Source organism: Leiobunum rupestre, chromosome 3 (genome assembly GCF_980474605.1).
Source record: "Leiobunum rupestre chromosome 3, qqLeiRupe1.1.hap1, whole genome shotgun sequence".
In the NCBI taxonomy this organism is placed as follows: domain Eukaryota; kingdom Metazoa; phylum Arthropoda; class Arachnida; order Opiliones; family Sclerosomatidae; genus Leiobunum; species Leiobunum rupestre.
The window spans coordinates 8,608,822-8,632,337 of NC_143386.1; the positions used below are offsets into that span (position 1 = coordinate 8,608,822).

At 35.5% G+C, this 23,516-nt stretch overlaps 5 protein-coding genes across 7 annotated transcripts; 3 read left to right on the forward strand and 2 right to left on the reverse strand.

The window, feature by feature from the left end:
- Positions 1-398: 398 nt before the first annotated feature.
- Positions 399-1,930, forward strand: mRpL39 (mitochondrial ribosomal protein L39). The gene is made up of 8 exons (XM_090169201.1): positions 399-481; positions 539-748; positions 816-955; positions 1,014-1,113; positions 1,181-1,512; positions 1,577-1,648; positions 1,716-1,763; positions 1,825-1,930. Exons 1-8 carry the CDS (start codon positions 424-426, stop codon positions 1,876-1,878), a joined length of 1,014 nt encoding a protein of 337 aa, XP_090025327.1. The 5' UTR covers positions 399-423; the 3' UTR covers positions 1,879-1,930.
- A 548-nt stretch (positions 1,931-2,478) lies between these two features.
- Nup358 (nucleoporin 358) lies at positions 2,479-14,246 on the forward strand. Its single transcript, XM_090167732.1, has 24 exons — positions 2,479-2,622; positions 3,203-3,270; positions 3,336-3,449; positions 3,514-3,557; positions 3,632-3,678; positions 3,748-3,807; positions 3,877-3,945; positions 4,020-4,181; positions 4,253-4,431; positions 4,497-4,878; positions 4,940-5,081; positions 5,142-5,239; positions 5,938-6,194; positions 6,257-7,052; positions 7,166-7,375; positions 7,437-12,261; positions 12,322-12,615; positions 12,687-12,893; positions 12,953-13,128; positions 13,189-13,264; positions 13,357-13,574; positions 13,634-13,885; positions 13,948-14,001; positions 14,120-14,246. The coding sequence occupies exons 1-24, from the start codon at positions 2,551-2,553 to the stop codon at positions 14,141-14,143; spliced, it is 8,826 nt and encodes a 2,941-aa protein (XP_090023858.1). The 5' UTR covers positions 2,479-2,550; the 3' UTR covers positions 14,144-14,246.
- Pdp (pyruvate dehydrogenase [acetyl-transferring]-phosphatase 1-like protein, mitochondrial) lies at positions 14,182-16,663 on the reverse strand. 2 transcript variants are annotated; one of them, XM_090167736.1, is made up of 3 exons: positions 16,595-16,663; positions 16,391-16,437; positions 14,182-16,328 (listed from the first exon to the last, which is right to left on the reverse strand). In XM_090167736.1, exon 3 carries the CDS (start codon positions 16,034-16,036, stop codon positions 14,561-14,563), a length of 1,476 nt encoding a protein of 491 aa, XP_090023862.1. In that variant the 5' UTR covers positions 16,037-16,328; positions 16,391-16,437; positions 16,595-16,663; the 3' UTR covers positions 14,182-14,560. The 2 variants fall into 2 exon arrangements, with proteins under 2 accessions (XP_090023862.1, XP_090023861.1); XM_090167735.1 differs by lacking the exon at positions 16,595-16,663 and having other exon boundaries at positions 16,391-16,499.
- On the forward strand, positions 16,288-19,039 carry Bug22 (cilia- and flagella-associated protein 20). Its single transcript, XM_090167737.1, has 5 exons — positions 16,288-16,460; positions 17,773-17,852; positions 18,424-18,535; positions 18,595-18,783; positions 18,860-19,039. Exons 1-5 carry the CDS (start codon positions 16,377-16,379, stop codon positions 18,974-18,976), a joined length of 582 nt encoding a protein of 193 aa, XP_090023863.1. The 5' UTR covers positions 16,288-16,376; the 3' UTR covers positions 18,977-19,039.
- Positions 19,019-22,535, reverse strand: csul (protein arginine N-methyltransferase 5). Of its 2 annotated transcripts, none has more exons than XM_090167734.1 (17): positions 22,374-22,535; positions 22,065-22,183; positions 21,917-22,002; positions 21,724-21,859; positions 21,178-21,277; positions 20,900-21,113; positions 20,760-20,843; positions 20,628-20,699; positions 20,489-20,566; positions 20,367-20,425; positions 20,188-20,310; positions 19,952-20,127; positions 19,777-19,886; positions 19,628-19,721; positions 19,456-19,572; positions 19,331-19,395; positions 19,019-19,269 (listed from the first exon to the last, which is right to left on the reverse strand). In XM_090167734.1, exons 1-17 carry the CDS (start codon positions 22,472-22,474, stop codon positions 19,117-19,119), a joined length of 1,887 nt encoding a protein of 628 aa, XP_090023860.1. In that variant the 5' UTR covers positions 22,475-22,535; the 3' UTR covers positions 19,019-19,116. The 2 variants fall into 2 exon arrangements, with proteins under 2 accessions (XP_090023860.1, XP_090023859.1); XM_090167733.1 differs by having other exon boundaries at positions 21,178-21,293; positions 21,728-21,859; positions 22,374-22,534.
- Positions 22,536-23,516: the final 981 nt, after the last annotated feature.

A 23,516-nucleotide genomic window follows, 5' to 3' on the forward strand; every position in this document is an offset into this window, starting at 1 on the left:
ATTTATTTATTTATTTATGACAAAAATAAGCCTCAGTTGGGCTTTTGTTTGAGCATCGCTGCAGAAAGACGAATAAAAAAAAAATAATAAAATTAAATAAAGGGAGAGACGAAAACAAATGAGTAAATTTGGAAATAGAGGTTAAAAATCAAGTAACGTGAGAGGAATCTTTAAAATGAAAAAAGGCCGAGACGTGGCGGCGAAACGTGTGGCGATTGGGGATAGAAACAATCAAAATAATACTTAATGTGTGTTATTATTATTTTATACCACAGTATTAATGTGAACGTCTTTCAAATCATTTTAAGATGCCACTAAAAGTAAATTTTAAATAACTTAATTTTCCCGCTTTGCGTAACGCCAGTTGGTAACGCCATGTAGTGGCAATTATGGATACTATTTCAACAAGTTCATGCAAAGAACATGGCGGCTTTGGGTGTGAGATTGTGTTCGATATCTTCTAGAATTGCTCGAAGTTATGGTAAAAATATTTATTTTAAAGATTTTGGGTTATAAATCATATATTTATCATTTGAAGGAAGTAAAGATCATTGTGTTAGAAAATCTTCTACAATCTCAAATGCTGAAGTCCGCAAGAAACGTAATGATCTTTTTAATAAGGAACTTCAAAGACAGAAAGGTCTGGTAACCAGAATTGAAAAGATTGAAGTTGAATTTCAAGATGCTTCTTTCGGCTGTAACTTATTGATGAACAAGGATTTGTCAACTCCTTACGATTGTGCCAGACGTAAATAATCAGTACCAATTTTTTTAAAATTGGTTTAAAAACATGCGTGTAAAATTTTTGTCGTTAGATATCAATGAAATGCTAGTCAATAGATCCGTACTAGCCATGGTCAATGGACAGTTATGGGATATGCACCGGCCATTAAATAACAATTGCAAATTAAAATTTTTGCACTTTTTAAGTTCAAACCCAATGCATTGCAATAAGGTATATTTCTAGAAAAATATTGGAATATATTGCTTTTAATGTCTTATATTGTTTCTAGGCGTTTTGGAGAAGTTGCAGTTTTATGATGGGCATGATTCTTGAGAGAGCGTTCAAGGATGAAAACTACATTACTCTTCACAGCTGGCCTAAACCAGATTGTATTTAATACAAGATTTATTTCAGGAAAAAAACCTACAAAGACTTAATAAATCAATTTCAATGCAGTGTACTCCGGAAGCTTTGTGTATGATCTGCATATAAACATTGATAACTGGCAGCCTAAGCCTGAAGAACTTAGAGTATTAACAATCATGTTTTGGAAGTTATCAAAGCAAGATATTAAGTTTGAGAGGCTTGAAATTGACGGAACGTTAGCTTTGAAAATGTTCGAAGATAATCCCTTCAAACTGAAGCAAATTCCAGATATTCTGGAAACTAAGACAAATCATGGAGAACAAAAAACACTAGTTGTTTACAGGCTGGAAGATCATGTTGATATTAGCAATGGCCCTATGATATCTAAAACTGGACAAGTTGGAAAATCAAATCTAGTTTCTGTAAATACTTAGTTTATGTATGTTGTATTTTCGACTTGTATCTAAATGATATATAAATTTGTAGACCCACAAAATTGCGTTAAATGGACAAGAACTACTCAGATTCCAAGGTGTTGCAATACCATCTCAATTAAGGGTATGTTGTCTTTGTTTTGCAGATGATTATAAGTAAAACATTACCGTAATTTTTATAATTTTACTAGCTTAATTCGTATGCTATGAGTGTTTTATTTGAGAGAGCGAGAAAATTGGTAAGTAATGACCAATTAATTTGCACACTTGATCATTTTTTAATAATACTTTTATTTGTAGAATGAAACTGGACTTCAAATTCAAAATTGGGAAGACAAAGCTGATGTTGTATAACATATTCTTTTGATAAATTATAGATCTTTTCAAAATAAATCGTTCTATCATACTCGTTTTTTACACCATATCCTTTAATTTTTCTACGTAGTAATTTGAAATTTAAATTTGGGAGGGTATTTTCCATTGAGTTGGGAATATTAATCTAGAGGTCCAATCAAAACGTCGGATTTCAGTATTTCGCGAAACAAGTTTTTAAAAATAAGAAAACTGTCGTCTGCTCCCATCGGCGTCCCAAATGACGAGAAAACGTTATCATTCTACCCGTGGCGCCGTCTATCTCTCAATGGTTCGTTCAAATAAGACGCGTTTTCAAGCAAAAAGATTTTTTTTCTTTAAAATAATGGATGGCGCCACGGGTCATATGATAACGTTTGCTCGTCATTTTAGAGCAGACGGCACATTCGTATTTTTCAAAAACTTGTTTCGCGGGGAGCAGATTTGATTGGATCTCTAGATTAATATTCCCAACTCAATGGTATTTTCGCGCAAGAAAGCGCCATCTTTTTACATATTTTTTTTTGAATATTGTGTAACGGATTTGGAAACCCAGAATATTGTCATCGTTTCTCTAGACTGAATACGCGCCTTTCTGGGGTATTAAAGTTTACCGTAATTAATGATGATTTAATTATATTTATTAAGTCAAAGTTGAGTAATTAGATAAACAAGATGTTTCGGACTAAGAAGGATGTCGACAAACATGTATCAGACTTATTTAGTAAGCAGAAAAATGAATTTGAGGTAAGCCTTTGTCAAATATGTACTTTGTAAAACTAAAAGAAATACCGCCCGGCGCCGCTCGTATTACTACCATTGTTACTTGTTCAAAAATGGTTCTATTATTAGAAATGCTATGGATATAAATATTTCTAATATATTTTAAATTTAAAACCATGGGGGGTCTATGTGGTCTAATTTGGAACAGTCAACATTTGCATCATAAAAAGTAGAAAAGCAATCTCTATTAATTCTAGTATTATAGTGAACGTAAGTGTTTATTAAAACAAGGTGGCTCACAAAAAGTACAGCCAAATAAAGCATATATATCAAATCAAATTGTAAAATAAATATGAAAATACATTAAAAACAAAAAGTTATTACCTCTCCGGCAATAGCTCCCTTTATGCTTCCTTGCACGCTGTGCTATGTTATATAAATTGTTTCATTTTCATCTCAGTCTTAGACAGTATGTGTCTTTTATTTTTGAGAGCACGTCACTAGAGATGCACAAAACTAACATTTCAACAACTCTGATTGGCGGATTAAGTTTTATGAAACTAATTGGTTCCCCATTAAAAGATGGTAACTATTATAATTTCAGAGAAGCCTCAAAGGCTTCAATATTGCTAGATTGTACTTTGAAGTGAAAGCTTATGAAATGGCTCAAAGGTAAATACAGAAAGAGGTAAACTATATTCTAATGAACAAGAACTAAGTTTGTTGTTTTACATTAGGCATTTAGCAACGTTTTTGAGTATCAAAGATGAGCATTCAGCTGGTCACAAATTAATGGGAAAAATAGCTGAAGCATTGTCAGATTTAGAAAGAGCATTGCAATGCTATAAAAGGTGAATATTTCAAAATAAGTAAGCGTTTACATAGTATGTATATTAATTGGTTTGATACCTATAGGTCATTAGATTTGGATTCCAACCAAAAAGATTTAATCTTGAAAAGTATATTTCTGTTTTGATTCCCTTGACTAGATTTACATTTGCATGTCTTATAATTCTTTTTGAATTTTAAATAGTTTGTGACCTTTACTGTCAACTTCCGGTTGATCCGGATACAGCTAGAGTATGTGTTAAGTTGATTTAAGTTAAATTCTGTTAACTATGGTTATTAATTCTTTCGGTTTTTACTCAGTACTGGGCTGATAGAGCTGAAAAGCTGTTTCCACACAATGAAATTGTGTTTAAATTAAGAGTATGTCTATAATTTTAAACCAATATGCTTGTAAATTTATTTTAATAGCAGTATTTGATATGTTATTAGGAATGTATCGTTAATGCTGAGGGTGAACCAAACTTGAAGGAACTTGAAAGTCTCATATCTTCAGAATTGGTGGGAATATTTATAAAATTATATTTTGTTTTGGAGGGAAATGTATCTAAATTATTATATTTTAAATCTTAAAGAAAGCGAGACCTCAGGATGTTTCGCTGTATATCAAAATGTTAAAGCTCTACATGGATACTGAGAGAATAGACCAAGCTTTTAATTATTCTCTAAAAGTAGAAGAAAAACAAATTTTCCAGCATAATATCGATTGGTATTACTGTTTATCTGACATATGCGAGGTAAATTTGGAGTGTTTTCTCTAAGGTTTTAAATATTCATGAGATATTTATAATTTAAATTAACTTCCAAGGCATACCAAGAGGAAGTTGGCCCACAATTGAAACTAGATTTTTGTGTCCACTATGCATTGGTTTTGGATCGTTTAATTACCCTCGTACTTAGTGAACCCCACTTTTTGCCAAATTCATTTACAGATTTCTCTAGTCAAAATGGACGTAGTCTCGCTGACACTGCGTCCATTTTGCAAAGGTATGTAGGTTCTTAAGCCATCTATGGTACAATGATTAATCGCATTTTTTTTTATAAACTAACAGTTTTGATCAGTTCTTACTCAAAACCAGTGGGCTACCTTTGAGTAAAGATAGTCCATTTAAATATGTCCATCATCAAATGCGTGGGCAACTATACTATCACTTAGCTTCTTTATTATTGAAAAGGGCTAAAAAAGACCAAGGGAACTGGAAAGAAGCTTGTCGTTACAGCGCAGCCCTTCTTTTAGTCGCTTACACCTTTAAAGCTGATAATCTCCAACAAGAAATTTGGTTCAATAAGCTGGAAAATAAGAAACCATATCAAACGGTTCACCAGTTGGGAGTTTTACGACTGAGCTATGCCGGTCATGTATTAAACTGCCTATGCAAAGAAGACAAAGCCAAATTTCTACAAAAAGTGAAAGTTGAAACATGTATTCCCCAGGTAAGATATTTTTATGATGAGAAGAGATAATGTTGGATTAATGGTTTTGCAATATTTTAAGGTTCGTGATAAGATCTTCCAGCGAGCTTTTAGTCTCCTAGGGAAGCAAATTTCAACAAAATCATTTTTTCTGCAAGATTCAGCTTTTCTTGAGAGTTCCTTAGAATTCCCATCAGCTGGGTCGCTTCAAGAATATGATAAAGGTATTGTTATCTATGATTGTTTTTAAATGAAATTGTAAATGGTCATTTTTAATTTTCCAGTTGCCCATAAATTATATCCTGAATCTGTCCATCATTTAGTGTGGCTCACTTTGCATAGAAAATTGGAGAATAAAAGCAAAATTCCACCCAAATTTCAAGTATAATATATTTATATGTATTTATTAGGGGTGTACGAGTCCTCTTTTATGGAGCCGAGTCTCGAGTCCTGGAGAATTGTACTCACGAGTCTTGAGTCCAATTCCCTAGTACTCGTTCGAGTCCTTAAAGAGTTAGTGGGAGTCGTTTAGTCTTAATTTTCTGGTCGAGCCCAGTTTGATTCTTAACTGTATGGAACCACTTCTATCTTCTAAGAGTCTCATAGTAGTTAAAGTATCCTAAAAGTCTTAACTTCTTAAGACTATTGTAAAAAACTAAAGCCGCGTCACCATCACAATGGAAAGTCCTCTCTTTAGTACTGAAACAGAAACTAAAATTAGATCTCCGTTAATCCAAAGGGCAAACCAAGCATAACAAAATAGAAACTACCATAGCGCGATTACGGGATTTCACCTGGTGGTGGGCCGTTGAATGCAACTACGCGTTAAAAAAATAGAGGGAAAAATTACCAGCTCCTTAGACTCGCCCATAAATTAGGGACTAGTAAGACTCGTCAAAAAAATAAAGGACTTTAACTCAAGTCCACTTCGAGTAATTTTTATGCCTTGGCAAAGGACTTGGGTACTCGTACGAGTACTTGGACTCGGACTCGCATTTTTCGAGTACTCTCACAGGCCTAGTATTTATTATTAAAAATCACTTATGCAGTGAGATTTTATATAAAGAAATAAATTTATAGGTTTTTGAGAAATTACAATACAGTTGTGAGGTATTAACAAATGGAGCCCCTGAAACATTATGCCAATTAGATACCGAAGCTTTTTTGACAGCCGCTGTCTTCACAACCAATAATGCTATGGAAATTAGAAAAAATATGATTCACCGTTCCAGTGATAACATTTTATGTCTTCCTCCACACATTGGAGAGCCATTGTGTACTGAAGAGCAAACGAACTGGTGGAGTACAGCATATGCATTGTACAGCAATACTACTAGGTAAGCTATATCTATATAGAAATGTATTTTATGGAATTTTTTTAAATTGTGTCCTATAATAGGGAAAAAATGAGCGAAAAGCGCCAAATTTTGAGAAGAGGTCTAGAAGTCATTCGGGGTGTAGGAAACCATGGATTAGATATTTTGTTAGTGGTTCATATAGCAAGAAATTTCGCTGATCAAGCTTTAATAATAAGAAAAAGGCTTGGAGAAGATGATCAATCTGAAGAAGTTGTGGCTTTAGAAGAAAGGGCTGTTCATTATTGGACTCTAGCACTGTCCCTTTTAGACAAAGCCATTTCTAATCGTAGATTACAGCATCCAAAAGAGAGGTTGTTCGGTGTGAATGGTAAAGAGCCTTCAACCCAAGAAACATCTGAACTCAGAGAAGAGGGTAGATTTTACATAGCTTGTCACCATATGAATGTCGGCTGTTTGGACCTGGCTGCTGAAGAGTTTTCCAAATTGAGTTTACCTAATGCAGCCTACAATCAGGCCAAGGTTTTGAAAAAGTTGGCCAACCAAAGTGATGATAAACAAAGGAAAACAGCGCTTCTTACCAAATCTAAGGAGGCTCTGTACATGACGATGGACAGAATAGCTGCGGATAGGAAGAATCCTTTGAACCTTACATTACAAGAAGAAATTGAGTCCATTGAAATGGAGTTAATGGAAAATGTAGATAGGAGAACACCTTATGATTATGAACGTACGGATGATGAAGAGCCAAGCTTGATTAATGGAAGCCCTCCACAGAGAGTAAGTGCCTCCAATGGATCATATGACCTTTACAGTACTCCCAGAAATTCGCCAATGAAGAATACAACAGGATTAAACATAACTGAACCTTCTAGCAGGGTAATTACCTTTTATAATTTTACTTTACCTAATGATATTCAGCAATCTTGGTAGAACTCTAATTGACCTTTTTTTGGAAATGGGGACTAATAAAGAAATATATTTTTTTCTAGCATGTTCGACCTAGTCCAGAACGTTTGGACTCTCAAATTAGAGCTTTAGCATTCACGCAAGAAAACTTGATTAAAACTTTAGTTGAACTTCGAACCAGTTCAGCTGAGCAGCAGAGCAGCGTGATTGACACGAACAAGGCCATATTAGAAGAATTGAAAGCAGTGAAGTCTAATGTTGAAACTTTGAAAGGAAATGTATCAGACTTAAAAGTAGGTCATTTTATGTATATTTTTTCCAATTGTAAATTGTATATTAACCAATCTTTTGCAGAAACAATTTGATGATTTCCAAAAGTCCAAATGTCAACACTGTGCTAGATCACGAGGACCACATCTTAAGTCAACAACAGAAGAGGAGCTTGACGAAGATGAAGAAGATAATGGCTATGAAGATCATTTGTACGATTATTCGCACGTTGATGTTGATAACGGCTATAGTTATAATGCCTACAATCATGGAGTATTGCATGGTCCTCATAGAGGAGCTTCTAATATGGGGTATAATTACCAACCCCCTCCTATGTTTTATCCTCATCATCAATATGGGCCTGGGGCACCCATGGGCCAACCACCAATGGGTCCTTTGGACATGTCGCAAGCAAGACCTAGAAACTACTACCCACATTTCCCACCTGCTCCTGGATTACCTTTTAGTGAAGGACAACAGTTACCACAATTTAACTTCAGAATGCCACCTCCTAGCCAAGGTATCCTGCCACCTGTTTCGCAACCAATTGCACCACCACAAACCCGACCGGGCTTTAATCGAACTCAAGTAGTATCATCCGTGTCGGATGGACAAATGCAGCCAACTTTGCAACAACCTTTCATTCCTCCAACGCAACCAAAAAAAGATTTACCACAAATTTCTGAGCCTGCATCATCGTCTTATCAGTCGGGCACTGCCTCAAATGCGCCACATGCTTTCCAAATTGCTTTACCACCTTCTGTTGGTGCGTCGGGAGTATCTTCTCAGCCACCAGCGATCTTATCAACTCCAACTTTTGTTCCAAACACCCTCAACCAGTCAACAACCCAAGACACTCAAGTGAAAAGCGCTTTGACTGCCACTCCTACCTCTAGTGGATTCACATCTAGTTCGGGTATTTTTCAATCGTTGAACAATTCAATAAATAAATCACCAAAGAAAGACTGCAGCTATGATCAAATTAGTGGAAACGAATCTGAAGAAGATACTGGAGGACACTTTAAACCTTTAATACCACTTCCAGCGGAAGTTGCTGTTCGTACTGGAGAAGAAAATGAAAAAGTTTTATTTGAAGAAAAAGCTAAATTGTTTCGTTATATTGACAAAGAGTGGAAGGAAAGAGGAGTTGGGGCTGTGAAACTATTGCTCAATGAAGATGCTGACAAAGTTAGATTGGTTATGAGAAGAGACCAAGTTTTGAAAATATGTGCAAATCATTACATAAAGGATAACATGGAACTTAGAACCATGAAGGATAATGAAAAAGCTTGGATTTGGATTGCGGAAGATTACGCCGATGAGGAAATTAAAGCCGAACAATTTTGCATTCGTTTTAAAACAATTGAAATTGCCAAATCTTTCAAAATAGCTTTTGATGAAGCCCGGAAGCGAGATAAATCGGCTGATAATGCTGAAAACCAGACTGCATCAAAAGAATCGACAATGCCTAAGGACTATTCTGATAAATTTACATCCAAATTTGGAGATAAAACTGATAGCCGAGTTGCAGTTGGTCAAGTTGGATTTGGTGATAAATTCAAACCAGCGACTGGATCCTGGAATTGCAGCTCATGTTACTTAAATAATGATGCTTCTAGAACTTCATGCGTAGCCTGCGAAAGCTCAAAACAAGTGGGCGGATTTAAATTGGGAACAACAAACTCAACGTCAATACCAACAAATAAACCAAACTCTGGGTTTGGAGATAAATTTAAACCCCCAGTTGGATCCTGGAGCTGTGATGGGTGTTATGTAAATAACGATGCTGAAAGAACATCCTGTATTGCTTGTGAAAAAAAAAAGACTGGTACAGCTACATCTGAGAGTTCCACAATTGACAATAAGGCAAGTGGTTTTAAATTTGGAGTTCCAGAGTCGTCTACACCAAAAACCCCAAAGCAATTAACTACAGGTTTTGGGGATAAATTTAAACCAGCCCCTGGATCTTGGAATTGCAAAGCTTGCTACTTAAATAATACAGCTGATGCAGTAGCTTGTGTTGCTTGCGAGTTAGCCAAACCTGGAGCTCCCATGGTTGATACCCCCAACTCTACTGCTTTTAAATTTGGATTTAAACCAGCAACTACTCAACCAACAACTCCCAATGCCTTTGGGGGTTTAGACTTAACAACCACATCATCTTCATCTGGTTTCATAAAGCCTACCCCACAAAATGCGAGCAGTGATGTAATTGTGAAACCTAAGCCATTGGAACTCAAATTTGGGATCCCTTTAGTTTCAAAACCTTCAACTACTCCTTCGACAACTACCAATGCTAGTAGTCAACCAAATTCATCAAAAGCTGTTCTTGGTGGCTTTACTTTCACGGCACCTCCTAAAGTTTCTGTGGAAGATAAAACAAAAGAAGATAGTAAATCCAGTTCAACTAAAGAATCTGTTAAGCCTTCGGAACCAAAAAATGTCAGTCCCTTTGCTGGTTTTCAGTTTACTCCTTCCAAAATTGCAACCAGTCTACCTTCAAAGGCCTTTGGAAGTTCCGCTTCATTTTTAAAAAGTTTTACTGAGACACCACCCACCTTAACTTTTGGTAATCAAAGTACCTCATCCCAGTCTCCTATAGCTGGGGATTCAGCCTTTAAAAGCCTTGTTACCAGCAAAACTAGTGCTTTTACTCCAACTCCCGAAAGTCCAAACACTTCTAAAGAAGTTCCTGAAGAATTTGAACCATCTGTCGATTTTGCTCCAGTGGTTCCTCTTCCTGGACTAGTTGAAATTAAAACGGGAGAAGAAGATGAAGAGGTGCTATTTGATGACCGGGCTAAACTCTTTAGATATGACCAAACCATTAAAGAGTGGAAAGAAAGAGGAGTAGGAAATGCCAAAATATTAAAAAATAAACAAACTGGAAGATTTAGGGTTTTGATGCGAAGAGAACAAGTCTTGAAATTATGCGCTAACCATTACATCCTGCCAGAAATGTCTTTAACAGCTATGAATAACAGTGGAAAAGCTTGGGCTTGGTTTGCCCAAGACTTCTCAGAGGGTGAAATGAAGACGGAACATTTAGCTATTAGGTTTAAAACCAAAGATATTGCAATTAGCTTCCAGCTAGTGTTTGACAAATGCACTAAACAGGCTCCTTCTGAAATTATGATGAGCAATACAGTTCCTACTGAAAGTGGTTCCAGGTCATTATTGGAGGATTTCAAACCCAAAGAAGGATCTTGGGAATGTTCAACTTGCTGCGTGAGGAATGACCAGAATGCTGTTACCTGCATAGCATGCCAGACTTCGAAGGATCCTGCTATTAAAAATGTAGCTTCGTCCAAATTCTCTTTTTCTCTACCAGACAAATTTAAAGCATTTGAGTGTAGCGCTTGTTATGAAACCAATACTGAAGATATTTCGAGTTGCAAATTTTGTGGTTGCCCCAGACCACCAAAATCATCAGAAAATAATCAAGATGAAACTTCTTCCAGCAGTATTGTCAAGCCTTTCAAATTTGGTAGTCCTTCTAATAATGAGAATAACCATGTTTTTGGCCAAAAAGAATACACATTTGGTAATATAAAAAACACTACTACAACTAATTTCATTTTTGGAAGTGCTGCAATAGGAGCAGACAATGATGTTAAGAGTATATTTGGCACCACAGCCAATACTGGCCCATTTTCCACAAATCCAGCTACCGGGACTTTGGAAACCAAAGAGTCTTCCATTGAATTTAGATTTGGCAGTCCACAGAAGTTTGAATTTAACTTCACCGGCCCAAGAGCTAGATCTCCCTCAAAAACTCCAAAGTCACCTGGAACACCCAATGATTCAGCAAACTATGGAACGGAAGATGAAGGAGAAGTTTCATCTGATGCAGATAATATTTTCTTTCAACCCGTAATACCATTACCTCCTAAAGTTGACACAAAAACTGGGGAAGAAGACGAAGTTTCGGTTTACAGTCAACGTGCCAAACTATATAGGTTTGATTTTGGAGAATGGAAAGAAAGAGGAACTGGAGACATGAAAATTCTTTTCAATGAGAAGGAAAACAAGTCGAGATTCCTCATGAGAAGAGACCAAGTTTTGAAAGTCTGCCTGAATCACTGTTTATCAAAGGATATCAAGTTGCAAAGGAAAAATGAAAAGACATGGTTATGGGCTGCTAACGATTTCTCCGAAGGTGAAGCCAAGCTAGAGAAGTTTGCTATAAGATTCAAAAGTCAAGAAATAGCTGAACAGTTTGAAAAAATAGTTGAGCAGTATAAAGATAGAAATGTAGCTTCTGTGTCTGAGCCAAATGTAAAACCTACCAACAGTGTTGTTAAAACTGCTGACTTAAGTGATCAAGCTTTAAATCTAAGTGAATATAAGAAAACATCAACAAAAGTAATTTCTTCCACTTCCAGCATTGACTCAACACCTGAAATAACAGCCCCAGCTTTCTCTTTTAAACCGAGCACTCCAAAAATGGGTGGCTTTGGTTTAGCTAGTCGTTTTGGAGTTGCTACTTCTACTACAACCACTGGAAGCTTCACATTCGGAAACTCTCCAAAAATAAATAATAGTCAATTTGTTATATCTGATATATCAGTAATTGAAGAGAAAAAGGCTTCCAATGAACAGAAAGAAAAGGCTGAAAAACTTCAACTTCCACCTAATTTCTACTTGTATGAAAAGAAAGAACCATGCTCCGGTTGTAGAGGTTGTGAAGAGTGCAGCAATGATATTGAAGTGGTTTTTGAACGAACACCCACAGAAGAGCAATTGAGCAAAGCCAACCTTCTTCAGCTACCACCTTCATTCTTCTTTTACGAGTATAAACCAGACTGTCCAGGTTGTCGAGGATGTAATGATGGAGAAGAACCTACGAAAGCTTCACCATCAGTGACAAAGTCAAAACGCAATGACCAATTATCAGAGGCAGCTAGAAGTACAATGTTCTTTTTTTACCTTTCTACTTGAAATGTAACTTATGCAATTTATCTCATAGTTGTTGAATCGGTAATTCCTAAGGATCCAGAAGGAGCTAGTCGTTCAATGCCTACCTTTGGTGCATTCTCAGGAATCAGAAGTGATAATACACCTTGCCCCAAAGAAGATACTACAATTCAGTCATCTGGATCATTTTTTGGAGAATTCGCTACAACTGATGATTTTTCATTTGCCGCATTAGCCAGCCAAAAGACCGATGACTTAGTTCCATTTAAAACATCCAGTTTACATATTTTTGAAGGGGCTGGAACACCTCTTTTTGTTGGGAGATCTTTTACATCGAAAGGTTCTGGTATGTTAGATTTATTATATTAATATTTATGCATTATGCGTTTTCTCAATAATCTTTTTTTTTAATTGAAGGTCATGATGATGAAGTTGCACCAAGTCCAGATATTCATTTTGAACCTGTTGTACCATTACCCGAATTAGTTGAAGCAAAGACTGGTGAAGAGAATGAAACACCAGTCTTCAATGAAAGAGCAAAGCTTTACAGATTTGATAAAGATGCCTCGCAGTGGAAGGAAAGAGGTGTTGGACAGTTCAAAATCCTTAAGCACAACAGTAAATGTATGATACAATTCAATTTTATAGATGTTTTTCAGTGTTTTAATTCTTTCTATTTAAAGGTCAGTATCGTTTACTCCTAAGGAGAGAACAGATCCACAAAGTAGCCTGCAATCATTATATAACTGACAAACTGGAACTCAACCCAATGGCCAACAATGAAAATTCACTCTGTTGGTCTGCGATGGATTTCACTGAAGGCGAGCTTATATCAGAACTATTTGCAATTAAATTTAAGGTTTGTACAATTATGATTAAAATAAACCAAAATAGTAATACAATTTTATTTAATATTTAGAACAAGGACTTGTTGAATAAATTCAAAACTACCTTTAACGAATGTAAACAGTATATTTGCGACAATGGACCACAAGGTTTGTTGAAGAATTTTTATTATCAAAATTATTGATTAATAATGATTATTAAAAGAAAAAAAATTAATGGTTGAAAATAACTTTGTTTTTAGATGTATCAACTGAATTGCAATTGGATTCGTCAGTGGAACCAGAAAAAGAACAGAGTCAACCTATCATTGAAGAACCTCCGGATGAAGAAGTGCGTGACACCCAAACTACAGAAAATAGTCCCGAAGAAAATGACCTTGAAGATGATGAGGAGGAAGAAGTCATGTTTGAGAAAAGAGTGACGCTTACTGAATGTATAAACAACACTCAAGAATATAAAGTTTGTTTCTAATGAATTCTCAAATCTTTTTAATTTTAACTTGTTTTTTCAATCATCAGCAAATTGGAATGGGAAGCTTAACTGTTAAATATGATGACTCGATCTTTGGAGCAAGAATTCAAATGATTAATGATAATCAGGAAATGCTGTGTGATCATTTTATAGCTCTACAAACCTGCCTCAGAGTGAAGGATTGTGAAGCCTTTTGGACTGTTAAAGATATGATTGTGGATCCACCTAAACGAAGGCAATTCAAAGCAATATTTAGTTCCAAAAATGCAGTTGACGAGTTTGAGAGGGTTTTTGAAGAGGTTAGTGATACCATTTTAAGTTTTTGGTTTTTTAAATCTTCAATTTATTGTCATGTTTTTAGGGGAAAAATATGGCCGTGGAGTCTGAGATTGTAGAAAGAGATGACCAAGTTAAAGTAAGGGAATAATTTTTAGCTAGCTTATCCTGTGTTTTAAAAAGTTCTACGATGCGCATTGCACGTTAGTTAAATTATTTGGTTATACAATTTTGACACATGTAACTTTTTGTTCTAGCATATCAAAAAATTCCAAATATAAATAACTAGTGTAATTAAAATTCTTAGTAAAAGGGGGGAAATGTACATAGTTCCAGGGTTAAAAAAACCTATGTTGTAATCTTAATTAAACAGTTTTTCAAATTTACTTATTTTTTTTCTTTTGTGTGATAAAAATTTTATGACATCAAGTTAATTTAACCGATTTTTTATTAATTTCTTTCCCAAAATTTTGTTTTTAAGGAAGATAGCAGAAAATTGTTTAAATTTATAAAATAACAATGAGAAAAATTTGTCACAATTCGATAATACCGGTTTTACATTATTAGACTAGATTAAACATAGATGGCAGGAAACTGGCCTTTATTGATACAGGTGGGCTAAGTAGATGAATGGAACAACTTTGAATCTTTATCCAAATTAGATTTTAAACATTATTGAGATGTTAACCTCATCAGAATTAACCCGGTGATTTTCTTAAGTATTCAGAGTTAAAGAACACAATAACAATTGTAATATCATCTCTATAATTTCTAACTATAGTTTTGGGTAGAGATAGCATTGTTGATAATTTGCCATGTTCTATTCCGGACTCTGTCCAGCCCAAGGCTGTTCTAATCAAATGGGTTGCTGCATTAGTGTCAGTTGGTTTCTTCTCTAAACTATCCCGTCTTTGAAGTAGAATTTTATTAATAGCACCAAGGTTCATATTAGGTTGGGGTAGTTTTAACAAGTCCAAAACTTGCTTTCCACTCATGTGCTCACCCACAAGTTTCACTACTTTATGAGGCATTAATTGTTCCCAGAGTCCGTCACTGGCTATGACGATGAATCTATCTTTTGGTGATAATTTATGATGAATAACATCTGGTGTAGCAGTTAGGTAGGGTGGTGTATAGTAATTTGCTGGTAAAGCATGGGGTCCAAATATGGGAACTAATAAATCTCTAATAAGACTAGCCTTCCATTTAAAATTAAAATCACCAAAAGCTCTCAATGGGGCTAAGGAACCGAGCAATCTATCGTTTTTAAATATTATGTTGCTTTCTGATTTAGGGTGCTCAGAAATGACTCTGTTAATTTCTTCAACATTGTCCGTGTTATGTTCTTTACTCAAGGGTACCGCTGTCCATGTATTTTCATCCGTTAGTACTCCTAGAACTGCCTTGCAATCCCCACTAGCCGCTATGTGAAGGTGGTGGCCATCTATATGACCAATGCAAGCGCAGCATCCCATAACAGCTAAACCCATGGCTTCCTCTTTCTTCTCTCTGATACCTTGTTCTACTTCTTTTGACAAATCTTCATCATACTTCTGAAAAGCTTCTACAACTGCATCTTGCATATTGAAACTATCATTCGAATCTATCTTCTTAAGTAGCTTTTTTGTGAATTTAAGCAAACCATTTCTGTGCTTTTCTTTTTGTTCCTTCGATAAACCGCTGGTTTCGTATAAAAACTCTGTGAGATCCATTTTTGGGTTGTTTCTCTGAGTTTCTAAGAGTTTTTCTAGCAACCCTTTCGGTAAAATAGCTAAAGCTAAATAATCTAGAAGTCTTTGGCTGGTTATTTCAGAACATAAATGACCACCATGGCCATCGAAAACACCAAACATCATTCCAGTTGTGAGTAAACATTTAGCAACTGTCAAGCGATCTTCAATTGGATCATTGGATGGAAGCTGGTTTGTTTCAAAGGCACGTATTGAAGTGCTAACATTTTCTTGAATTGTTTCATTTGCTCGAAGTACGTCAGTGACTTCTTGGGGTGTTAATTTTGGAGCGCCGTATGAATTTGACCTGAGATTGAATTCTTGAACAATGATAAATCTTGATTTTTTGGGCTGTTTGAATGTAGTCAACAGCACCTGATGATATTTCCTTCTTAAGATATTTTGACACAGATTTATGGTTTTAATACTCGACCATTTAGACATAATTTCCAATATAAAATAACTCTTAATTATTTAAATATTAAAATTCTAACACGGATTAAATAGATAAAAGTTACTTTAAACTTTAATTTTAAAGATTTCACGCGTGACTTTCTCCTATGACCCCTATTGAGTTTTAGTATAAAACTACTACTACGGTGGCTTCACTTTATCATTGTGAAAAATATTTCTCTCTCGTCATTGGAAGATTCAATACATATAGAAGTAAAAATACCGTCTTTTCTCCATCGGCTCGATTTTGTCAGTTTTTGACATTCAGCGATCTTGCCTATTGCTTTAAAAATTAGAATGGAAATTTAGTTTTTTTTTATATGTTAAAGCAATGTTTAAAAACACCTTTCAAAGCGGATTTTTATCTATATTATACAGTATTGGAAGTAAACCTTTGCAAATTTGGGATAAAAAGGTAAATTTACATTTTAAAATTAGTGAACCAAGGCCCGATTTATTGTTGTTCCTTTAAGAGAAGGGGGGGGGGGTCCTAAAAAACCGCGATTTCCGAAATGATGTTGAACTGCTAATAGGTGAAAACTAACTAACCTGACTTAATGCAACTTGATTAACTTTTTACATTTATCAAAATTGTAATTCGAAAATTCCTGGAAACTGCTCAGAGACACTATTCGCCTCTTATAAATATAAAGTTAAGCAGCCTATGAAACTCCACCAAATCATTAGTTCTGCATTGTGGAAGTAACAACCCCCCTTCCAGTATCGTCTTGGTGGCAGACTAATCGAATCTCAAAATATCATTCGTGATTTGGGGGTGATGCTCTTGGGCAGAATGTTGGGGGACACTCACAGCAAAGCTGCTTCAGCCCGGGGAATGAGAGCCCTTTATCTATTTAAGCGATCTTTCTCTTTTTTTAGTGCTAAATCTTTTAAGATTTTGTATAGTGCTTTTGTCTGTTCTCATCTCGACTATTGCTCGAGCATTTGGTCTCCTCACCTTGTTAAAGACGTTGATAGATTGGAACGGGTGCAGAGGAAAGCCACGAAACTTATCCCGGGTTTGCGTACCCTCCCTTATCCTAACCGCCTTAAGCGCCTGGGCCTTTTGTCCCTTTCTGATCGCTGCCTTCAAACTGACCTCATTGAAACTTTTAAGATTGTCCATGGTTTCTATGACCTGAGGGCCGACCAGTTCTTTACAATTAAATGGTCTGGTCGAAAAGCACCAACCCTGTACAAAACCAGGTGTAGCTGTTTATCAAGACGGGTCTTTTTCACTCAACGTATTATTAACCACTGGAATGAGCTCCCCTCTGCTGTCAAAACTAAATCCTCAGTTGGTTCTTTTAAATCACGTTTGGACAAGTTTCGGGGCTGGACCTTCTAGTCATTCCCAATTTCCCCCTTGTAAATATCTGAATTAGTTTTATATTATTGTATAGTGTGTTGTACTATTTACCGCTTAATCTCTTTAGCTTCCCCAATTCACCTGTTGTTGTCTGTACATAATAATTTATACTGTTCCGCTTAGTTTTCTTATTATCCGTATTATTTCCGGTCTCATCAACACCTTGCCCCTTTTGTTTATTTTTTTATCTATATCTCTGTCTTGTGTTGGTAATCTTGTTTTGTATTATGTTAATATTGTTTTTGAATGCTTGGTGTACGTAATATAAGTGCGTACTCAGGAGCCCAATAAGCGTATTTCACTTTCTCTATCCTGACAATAAATTATTATTATAGTGACCGCCCAAAATTTTAAACAGGTTCGAAATGGACATATTAAAAGAATCACAGATAATGACATTCAGTCCCTAGTGTTGGAAATTGTTGGAACAAATGTCAGGTAATTAGTTTGAATTTTATGTAATTGTGGAATAATTAATGTACTTTGTATTGAGAGATTTTGGTGCTCTTCAATTTCTTTAGTCAATGGAAAAACATTTCCCAGCAGCTCTCTACCATCTAAAATAAACCAAATGGACATTATTATTATTAAGTGTCACATGAAGCAAATATTTTTAAAAAACATTAGTCTCCATGTTAATAAGCTCCAATAAAGGCTATACTTCAATGCGAAAAACTGGTTATATTCGTGTTATTAACACCAACAAGCGGAATAGATTTTTGAACCCTATGAAACAATCATCATAGTAATAAACAGAGGAAATCATTAAAATCCACTTTTGCTAGATCCAGCAGTAACAATGGGGATGGAATGAGAAAATGTGGAACAAATAAAAGATGCAAATTCTTCTACTGCTTGAAATATATCCTTTAGCAAAATTAGTTAATTAACCCACGATTCTTTTAAAATTTTCGTTTCTGCTAGAAAGTGTTTTTGCCTTTTTGCACTCAAAATGCCCCTGCCTTGCCCTTAATTAATCTACCATTTAATCAACAATTATTTATTTCAGCACAACATATATATCATGTCCAGCTGATCCTAGAAAAACCTTGGGAATAAAGCTCCCATTTTTAGTGATGATTGTCAAAAATATGAAGAAATATTTTACATTTGAAGTGCAGGTATAATGCATTAGTTAAAACTTAAATATTTTTTTTGGACAATGAATTTATTCTTGCAGGTTTTGGATGACAAAAATGTACGAAGACGTTTTCGAGCTAGTAATTATCAGAGCACAACAAGAGTCAAACCTTTCATATGCACAATGCCAATGAGGTTGGATGAAGGCTGGAATCAAATTCAGTTCAATTTGGCAGATTTTACCCGTCGAGCTTATGGAACGAACTACATTGAAACATTGAGAGTTCAGGTAATATTATTTTCAACCTAAAGCAATGACAGACCAGCGAATATTAAATATCTTCGATGTGTAACTTTTTACGCAGATACATGCAAACTGTAGGATACGAAGAGTTTATTTTTCTGATCGTTTATATTCCGAAGATGAATTACCCGCTGAATTCAAACTTTATCTGCCTGTGCAAAGCAAATCTAAAGCATAGCTAAAACTTCTTACTAAAATCAGTCACGATGGCATCATTAAAGAAATGTTAAAACACTTTTAATTTTGAAACTATTTAACTTTTGTTACAAAAGCAGTTGAAAAATTCGATATTATGAGAGAAGCAAGGACAGAATGGGTTTAAAGTCCAATTGTATACGAACGCCCATTTTGATTATGTACAGAGCCACTGATTGGCTTTGTCAAACAATATTCGTACCACACATTTTTTCTGTTGCAGCACCGCCAAAAATGCACTTCAATTTCAGAATTAGCAGGAACATACACCCCTTCCTAAATATAAACACATCCGTAAGTTGTTGACCTCAAATGGAAAATGCACGAAAAGAATTACTCTAATTGGAAAATATATAGGGAACCAGCTGAACATCCCTTCCGAATGCGTTGCTGGTAAAATACCTAAAAATTAAATTTTTTTGCAACAACTGCTTTAAATTAAAACAGAAGCCTAGATCATACTTAATTTAACTTCTTTGTAAAGAATAGCTTCAAAATAGCCAGCAAAGCCATGTATCATACTCTCATTACTGACATGAAATGTTAACTTTTTATATCTAGTATTATCATCACTGGCATCTAAAAAATTCATACAAACTTTGATAAGAGTCAATAACAAGTAGAAAAACCATACCAGTTTTGGGATGTTCAAATAAAAAGAGTGGCTGAGGTTGATCCAGCTCGTATTTACTATGAATTCTCACTACATACGGGGTTTCCAAGGCAGCCTAATGGCAGAAAAGTACATTACTTTTAGAATTGAAGCGAATCTATATTTCATACAAAATATGGCTTAGTGTAGTCCTTAAATTGCGAAGCTTCAAGATATAACTTTTGAGATTGAATTGGACTGAGATAGGATGTGTAATTTTTGGGAATCATAATTCCTCCTTCTGTTTAATAATTGAAAGAAAAAAATTAAACAGTGCTTCTTAGTTATAATACCAATTTTTAGTACCCTTGAGGAACTTTTGAGCACCATCCAAGCATTCAGGTGATAGTTCATTATCCCCAAATGATCCTAATAATTCGGATACTATAATATCAGCTTTCTCCAAAGCATTCCAGTCTCTCATATCACAAGATACAACAGTGACTTTATTTTCCCATTTCTCCTGTTTGAGGTCCAATAGCCTACAATTGGGAAATTATGAACCATGCATTTATCATTGAATGTAATGTTAAATAACTTACGTCACAACCGCATTGGGGTTTTTCTCTATGGCATACACCTTAATTTTCCTTTCAGCCTGTTCAGCAGCTGTAATACTCGCAGTTACTAATGGTCCCCGGCCCGCTCCAACTACCATAACAATGCTAAAACAACCGGGATAAATGATTTCTTCAGAAATTAACCTTTGCATTATTCATACCTAATGGTGGTATCTTTCTCTTCTTCGGGCACACGATCTTTTAAAGCTTGGTAAACAGCCTAAAATTTGAAATTATTTAGATAATTTCATTTGATAAGCTAAATATAATACATTAATAATACATTTTGATATTCTGTGTATTTGACTGGGTCTTTTTCAAAGACTTCATACGTGCAAGATTCCAAATTATCCATCAATGGCTAACACAAACTTTGTTAGAAAATGGCATGTTTTATAGTTTTTCTTCAAAATGAGACAAACCTGCAAAGGTATTTGAAGATAATCTTCATATCCCCTGGCATACTGAGTAAGGATATCATCAGGGGGCTGAGTCTAATCGTAAAAATTAATTATTAATACTGTTTCATGTTAAAGCAATTAACTGAACCATACATTCCACAGGTAATCCATGTATTGGGCATAAAATTTAATATCCTCGTGTCGATTAGCTCCAGATATTATGTACATGACTTCAAACTGAAGAATCCCAAATTTTGTAAAACTAGTTAATTTTGAAGCTTAAAAGATGTTACCTTAAAAAATTGTTTGACTAATTGTTGATGCGATCGAGGTAGAACAGGAAAACCCTTCTTATTAGTTAAAAAAATGGAAGTGGGGATAATAATACAACGAACTGGCTCCCCGAGCCAACGATCAATTGCTTCTTGAGAAGGTAAATCTGCGCTTAATTCTAAAGCAACACCCACTCGTTTATCACCCGTACATACAGCTCGAAAATTATTCCACCTAAATATCAAAGTTATGTAGAGATTACCTCTATAATTTCCATCAATAAAACAATATATAGTACCATTGCCACGTATCACCAGAATCCTCCTCATTGCAATTTTCTTCACATTTATTGAACGCTTGGCACAGTGTGTTAGGGTCTTGCATAGGTATATGAACGTAAACTTGGTACATCCCCTTAAAAGTTTCGTTAAAGAAAGGCCTGTATTCTAAAGTTTTTTTTTGCTATGGTACAGTGCAGAACAGGTAATACTATAAGTCCATAATTTTCATCCATAAGTAAGTTTCTTTGGGAAATATTTTACTGAGAGCAAGATCATGAAGAAAACTGTTCTCTAGTAAGCCACTGACAGAATACACAAAATGCTTTAGTGAACAGCCTAAAAATGTAAACGATGTTTGTTGTTGTGAGTGTTATTGTTAATAGCTCTCAATAAAAATTGTTTTTGAATAATAAAATAGTGTCATACTTATGAAATATTAATTATAACTTTTGGTAATGTGTGTCAAAAATTACATAAATTCATTGACTATTAAAAACCAATTTGGTTTTACTGTTTTTGGGAAAAGTTATCTGTTCGACACTGTATATATACCTTATGTAACAAAACCTGAAATCCAGCTGATGCTTGTAATTTATTGGAAATAAGTCGCGCTACATTAGCACAGTTGATACTTGTTAAACTGACTAAGACAGCTGAAAGCCCCAAATGAGCTACATAATTTAGCTCTTGCTCAAGTGCCTAAAAATGTGATAAATGTGAACTTCATTTAAATTTTGGACATGATTTATTACCTACTTTTTCAGAATTCCTTCTTATTCGATCGACTGAGGAATCCAAGTTTATCCAAGGTGAAATCTTACCAATAACCAAAGAATTCCAATCTATAAAACCATTTTGTATTACTTTTCAATTCCAAGTCATAAAATTATTGATTTGTTCTTACCTTGGGTTCCTAAAGTTAAGTCTGGTCTGGTAAAAAACTCATTTTTGTTTTTAGCATTTCCTTTTATAAATTCTCTGTATAGTCTTGGATGAGCAATGGGTGCCACAACAAAACGGTAACTGAAAAATTCAATAAAGGCAATATGTTTATGTTTGTGTTAATACGAGATGTTAGACCATGTATGATAGTTCATTTATACATCCATGGTTAGACCTTGCTTGTTTTGCAATGAAATACTACCAAGCCTTGGCTCATCATCGTAAAAAAATTAAGATTCCTTCATATTGCCATAATTAAATTAAAACACACCCTGCTGCATTTTTGGCCACTTCGACTGCATTGTGAATGTCAGTAACGCAATGTAAATTTAAACCACAACTAATTTTTCGAGTTGGTAAAGGGTTTGCCATGATTTGACTCGTTCCTTTGTCGAAAAAAATACCATGTGTTGTGCGTTTCCGCCGCCTTCTAGTTCTTGAATTTCTATGCTCTTGAAAGTTACTTAAATAAAGCGCCATCTATAGGTGGTTTCTTTACGCCTATTCTCGGACCAACGACAAACTTTTTTTTCCCTCGGTACGGCAGAGATGGGCAAAAATTGCGAGCGCTCATATTTGAAAATCCTTTGCAGTGAGCGAGCACTGTAGATTAGAAGTCAGCTAATCTTGTTCAGAGTTAGGGCAAAACTGAGCCAGCTCAGTAGGAGCGCCGAGAAATTATCTCAGTCGTTGATCGCTCACGGCACTTTGAGCGAGATCGGCCGATCGACGCGCTAGCATGCTCACTTCTGAGCGCCGCGTCGTCTAGCGGCCAAATAGTTCGTTCAGTAAAAAGTGCTGCCGTAAAGTCGAGAGAGATCTACCCGAGCGATTGAATTCATTTTTTAAGGCTGATGGATCTCAATCACGGTGAGCGACCGGATGGTTTTTTCGACCACAACCGCTCACTCGGCGGGAGGTCTACGTGTCCAAATTATTTATTTTTTATCATCATAACTTATTTTTTAATAGTTATAATCAGTGATGGGATGAATATTTTTCTTTCATTTCTCATCGATTTGTGCGTTCTAAAAATTAAATAAAAAGCGGAACAGAGGGTGCCCAATACCATAGAAATCTCATAGGTAACTAGAATGCTGCCGCCTACGGCCGAGCTTGACGCCAGTTCGCCTTGAACCTTCAGCCAATGAGAGGCCGTATAGTGGTTCCACCAAGGAGGATAATAATCCTCCTTGGATCCGCTACTATAGCGGGAGATAGGTAACGTCATTCTCTCTGGTGACATTAAATTCTTGGCAGAACCACTCTTTGAGCTCTGATTGGCTGAGATCTGGCTATCGTCTGCCACGGCGTTTGGCCCATTTGCCAGTTACACGGCAGCATTCTAGTTACCTATGAGATTTCTATGCCCAATACTAACCGCAAAAATTAAAAAATATTATAAAGGGATGCG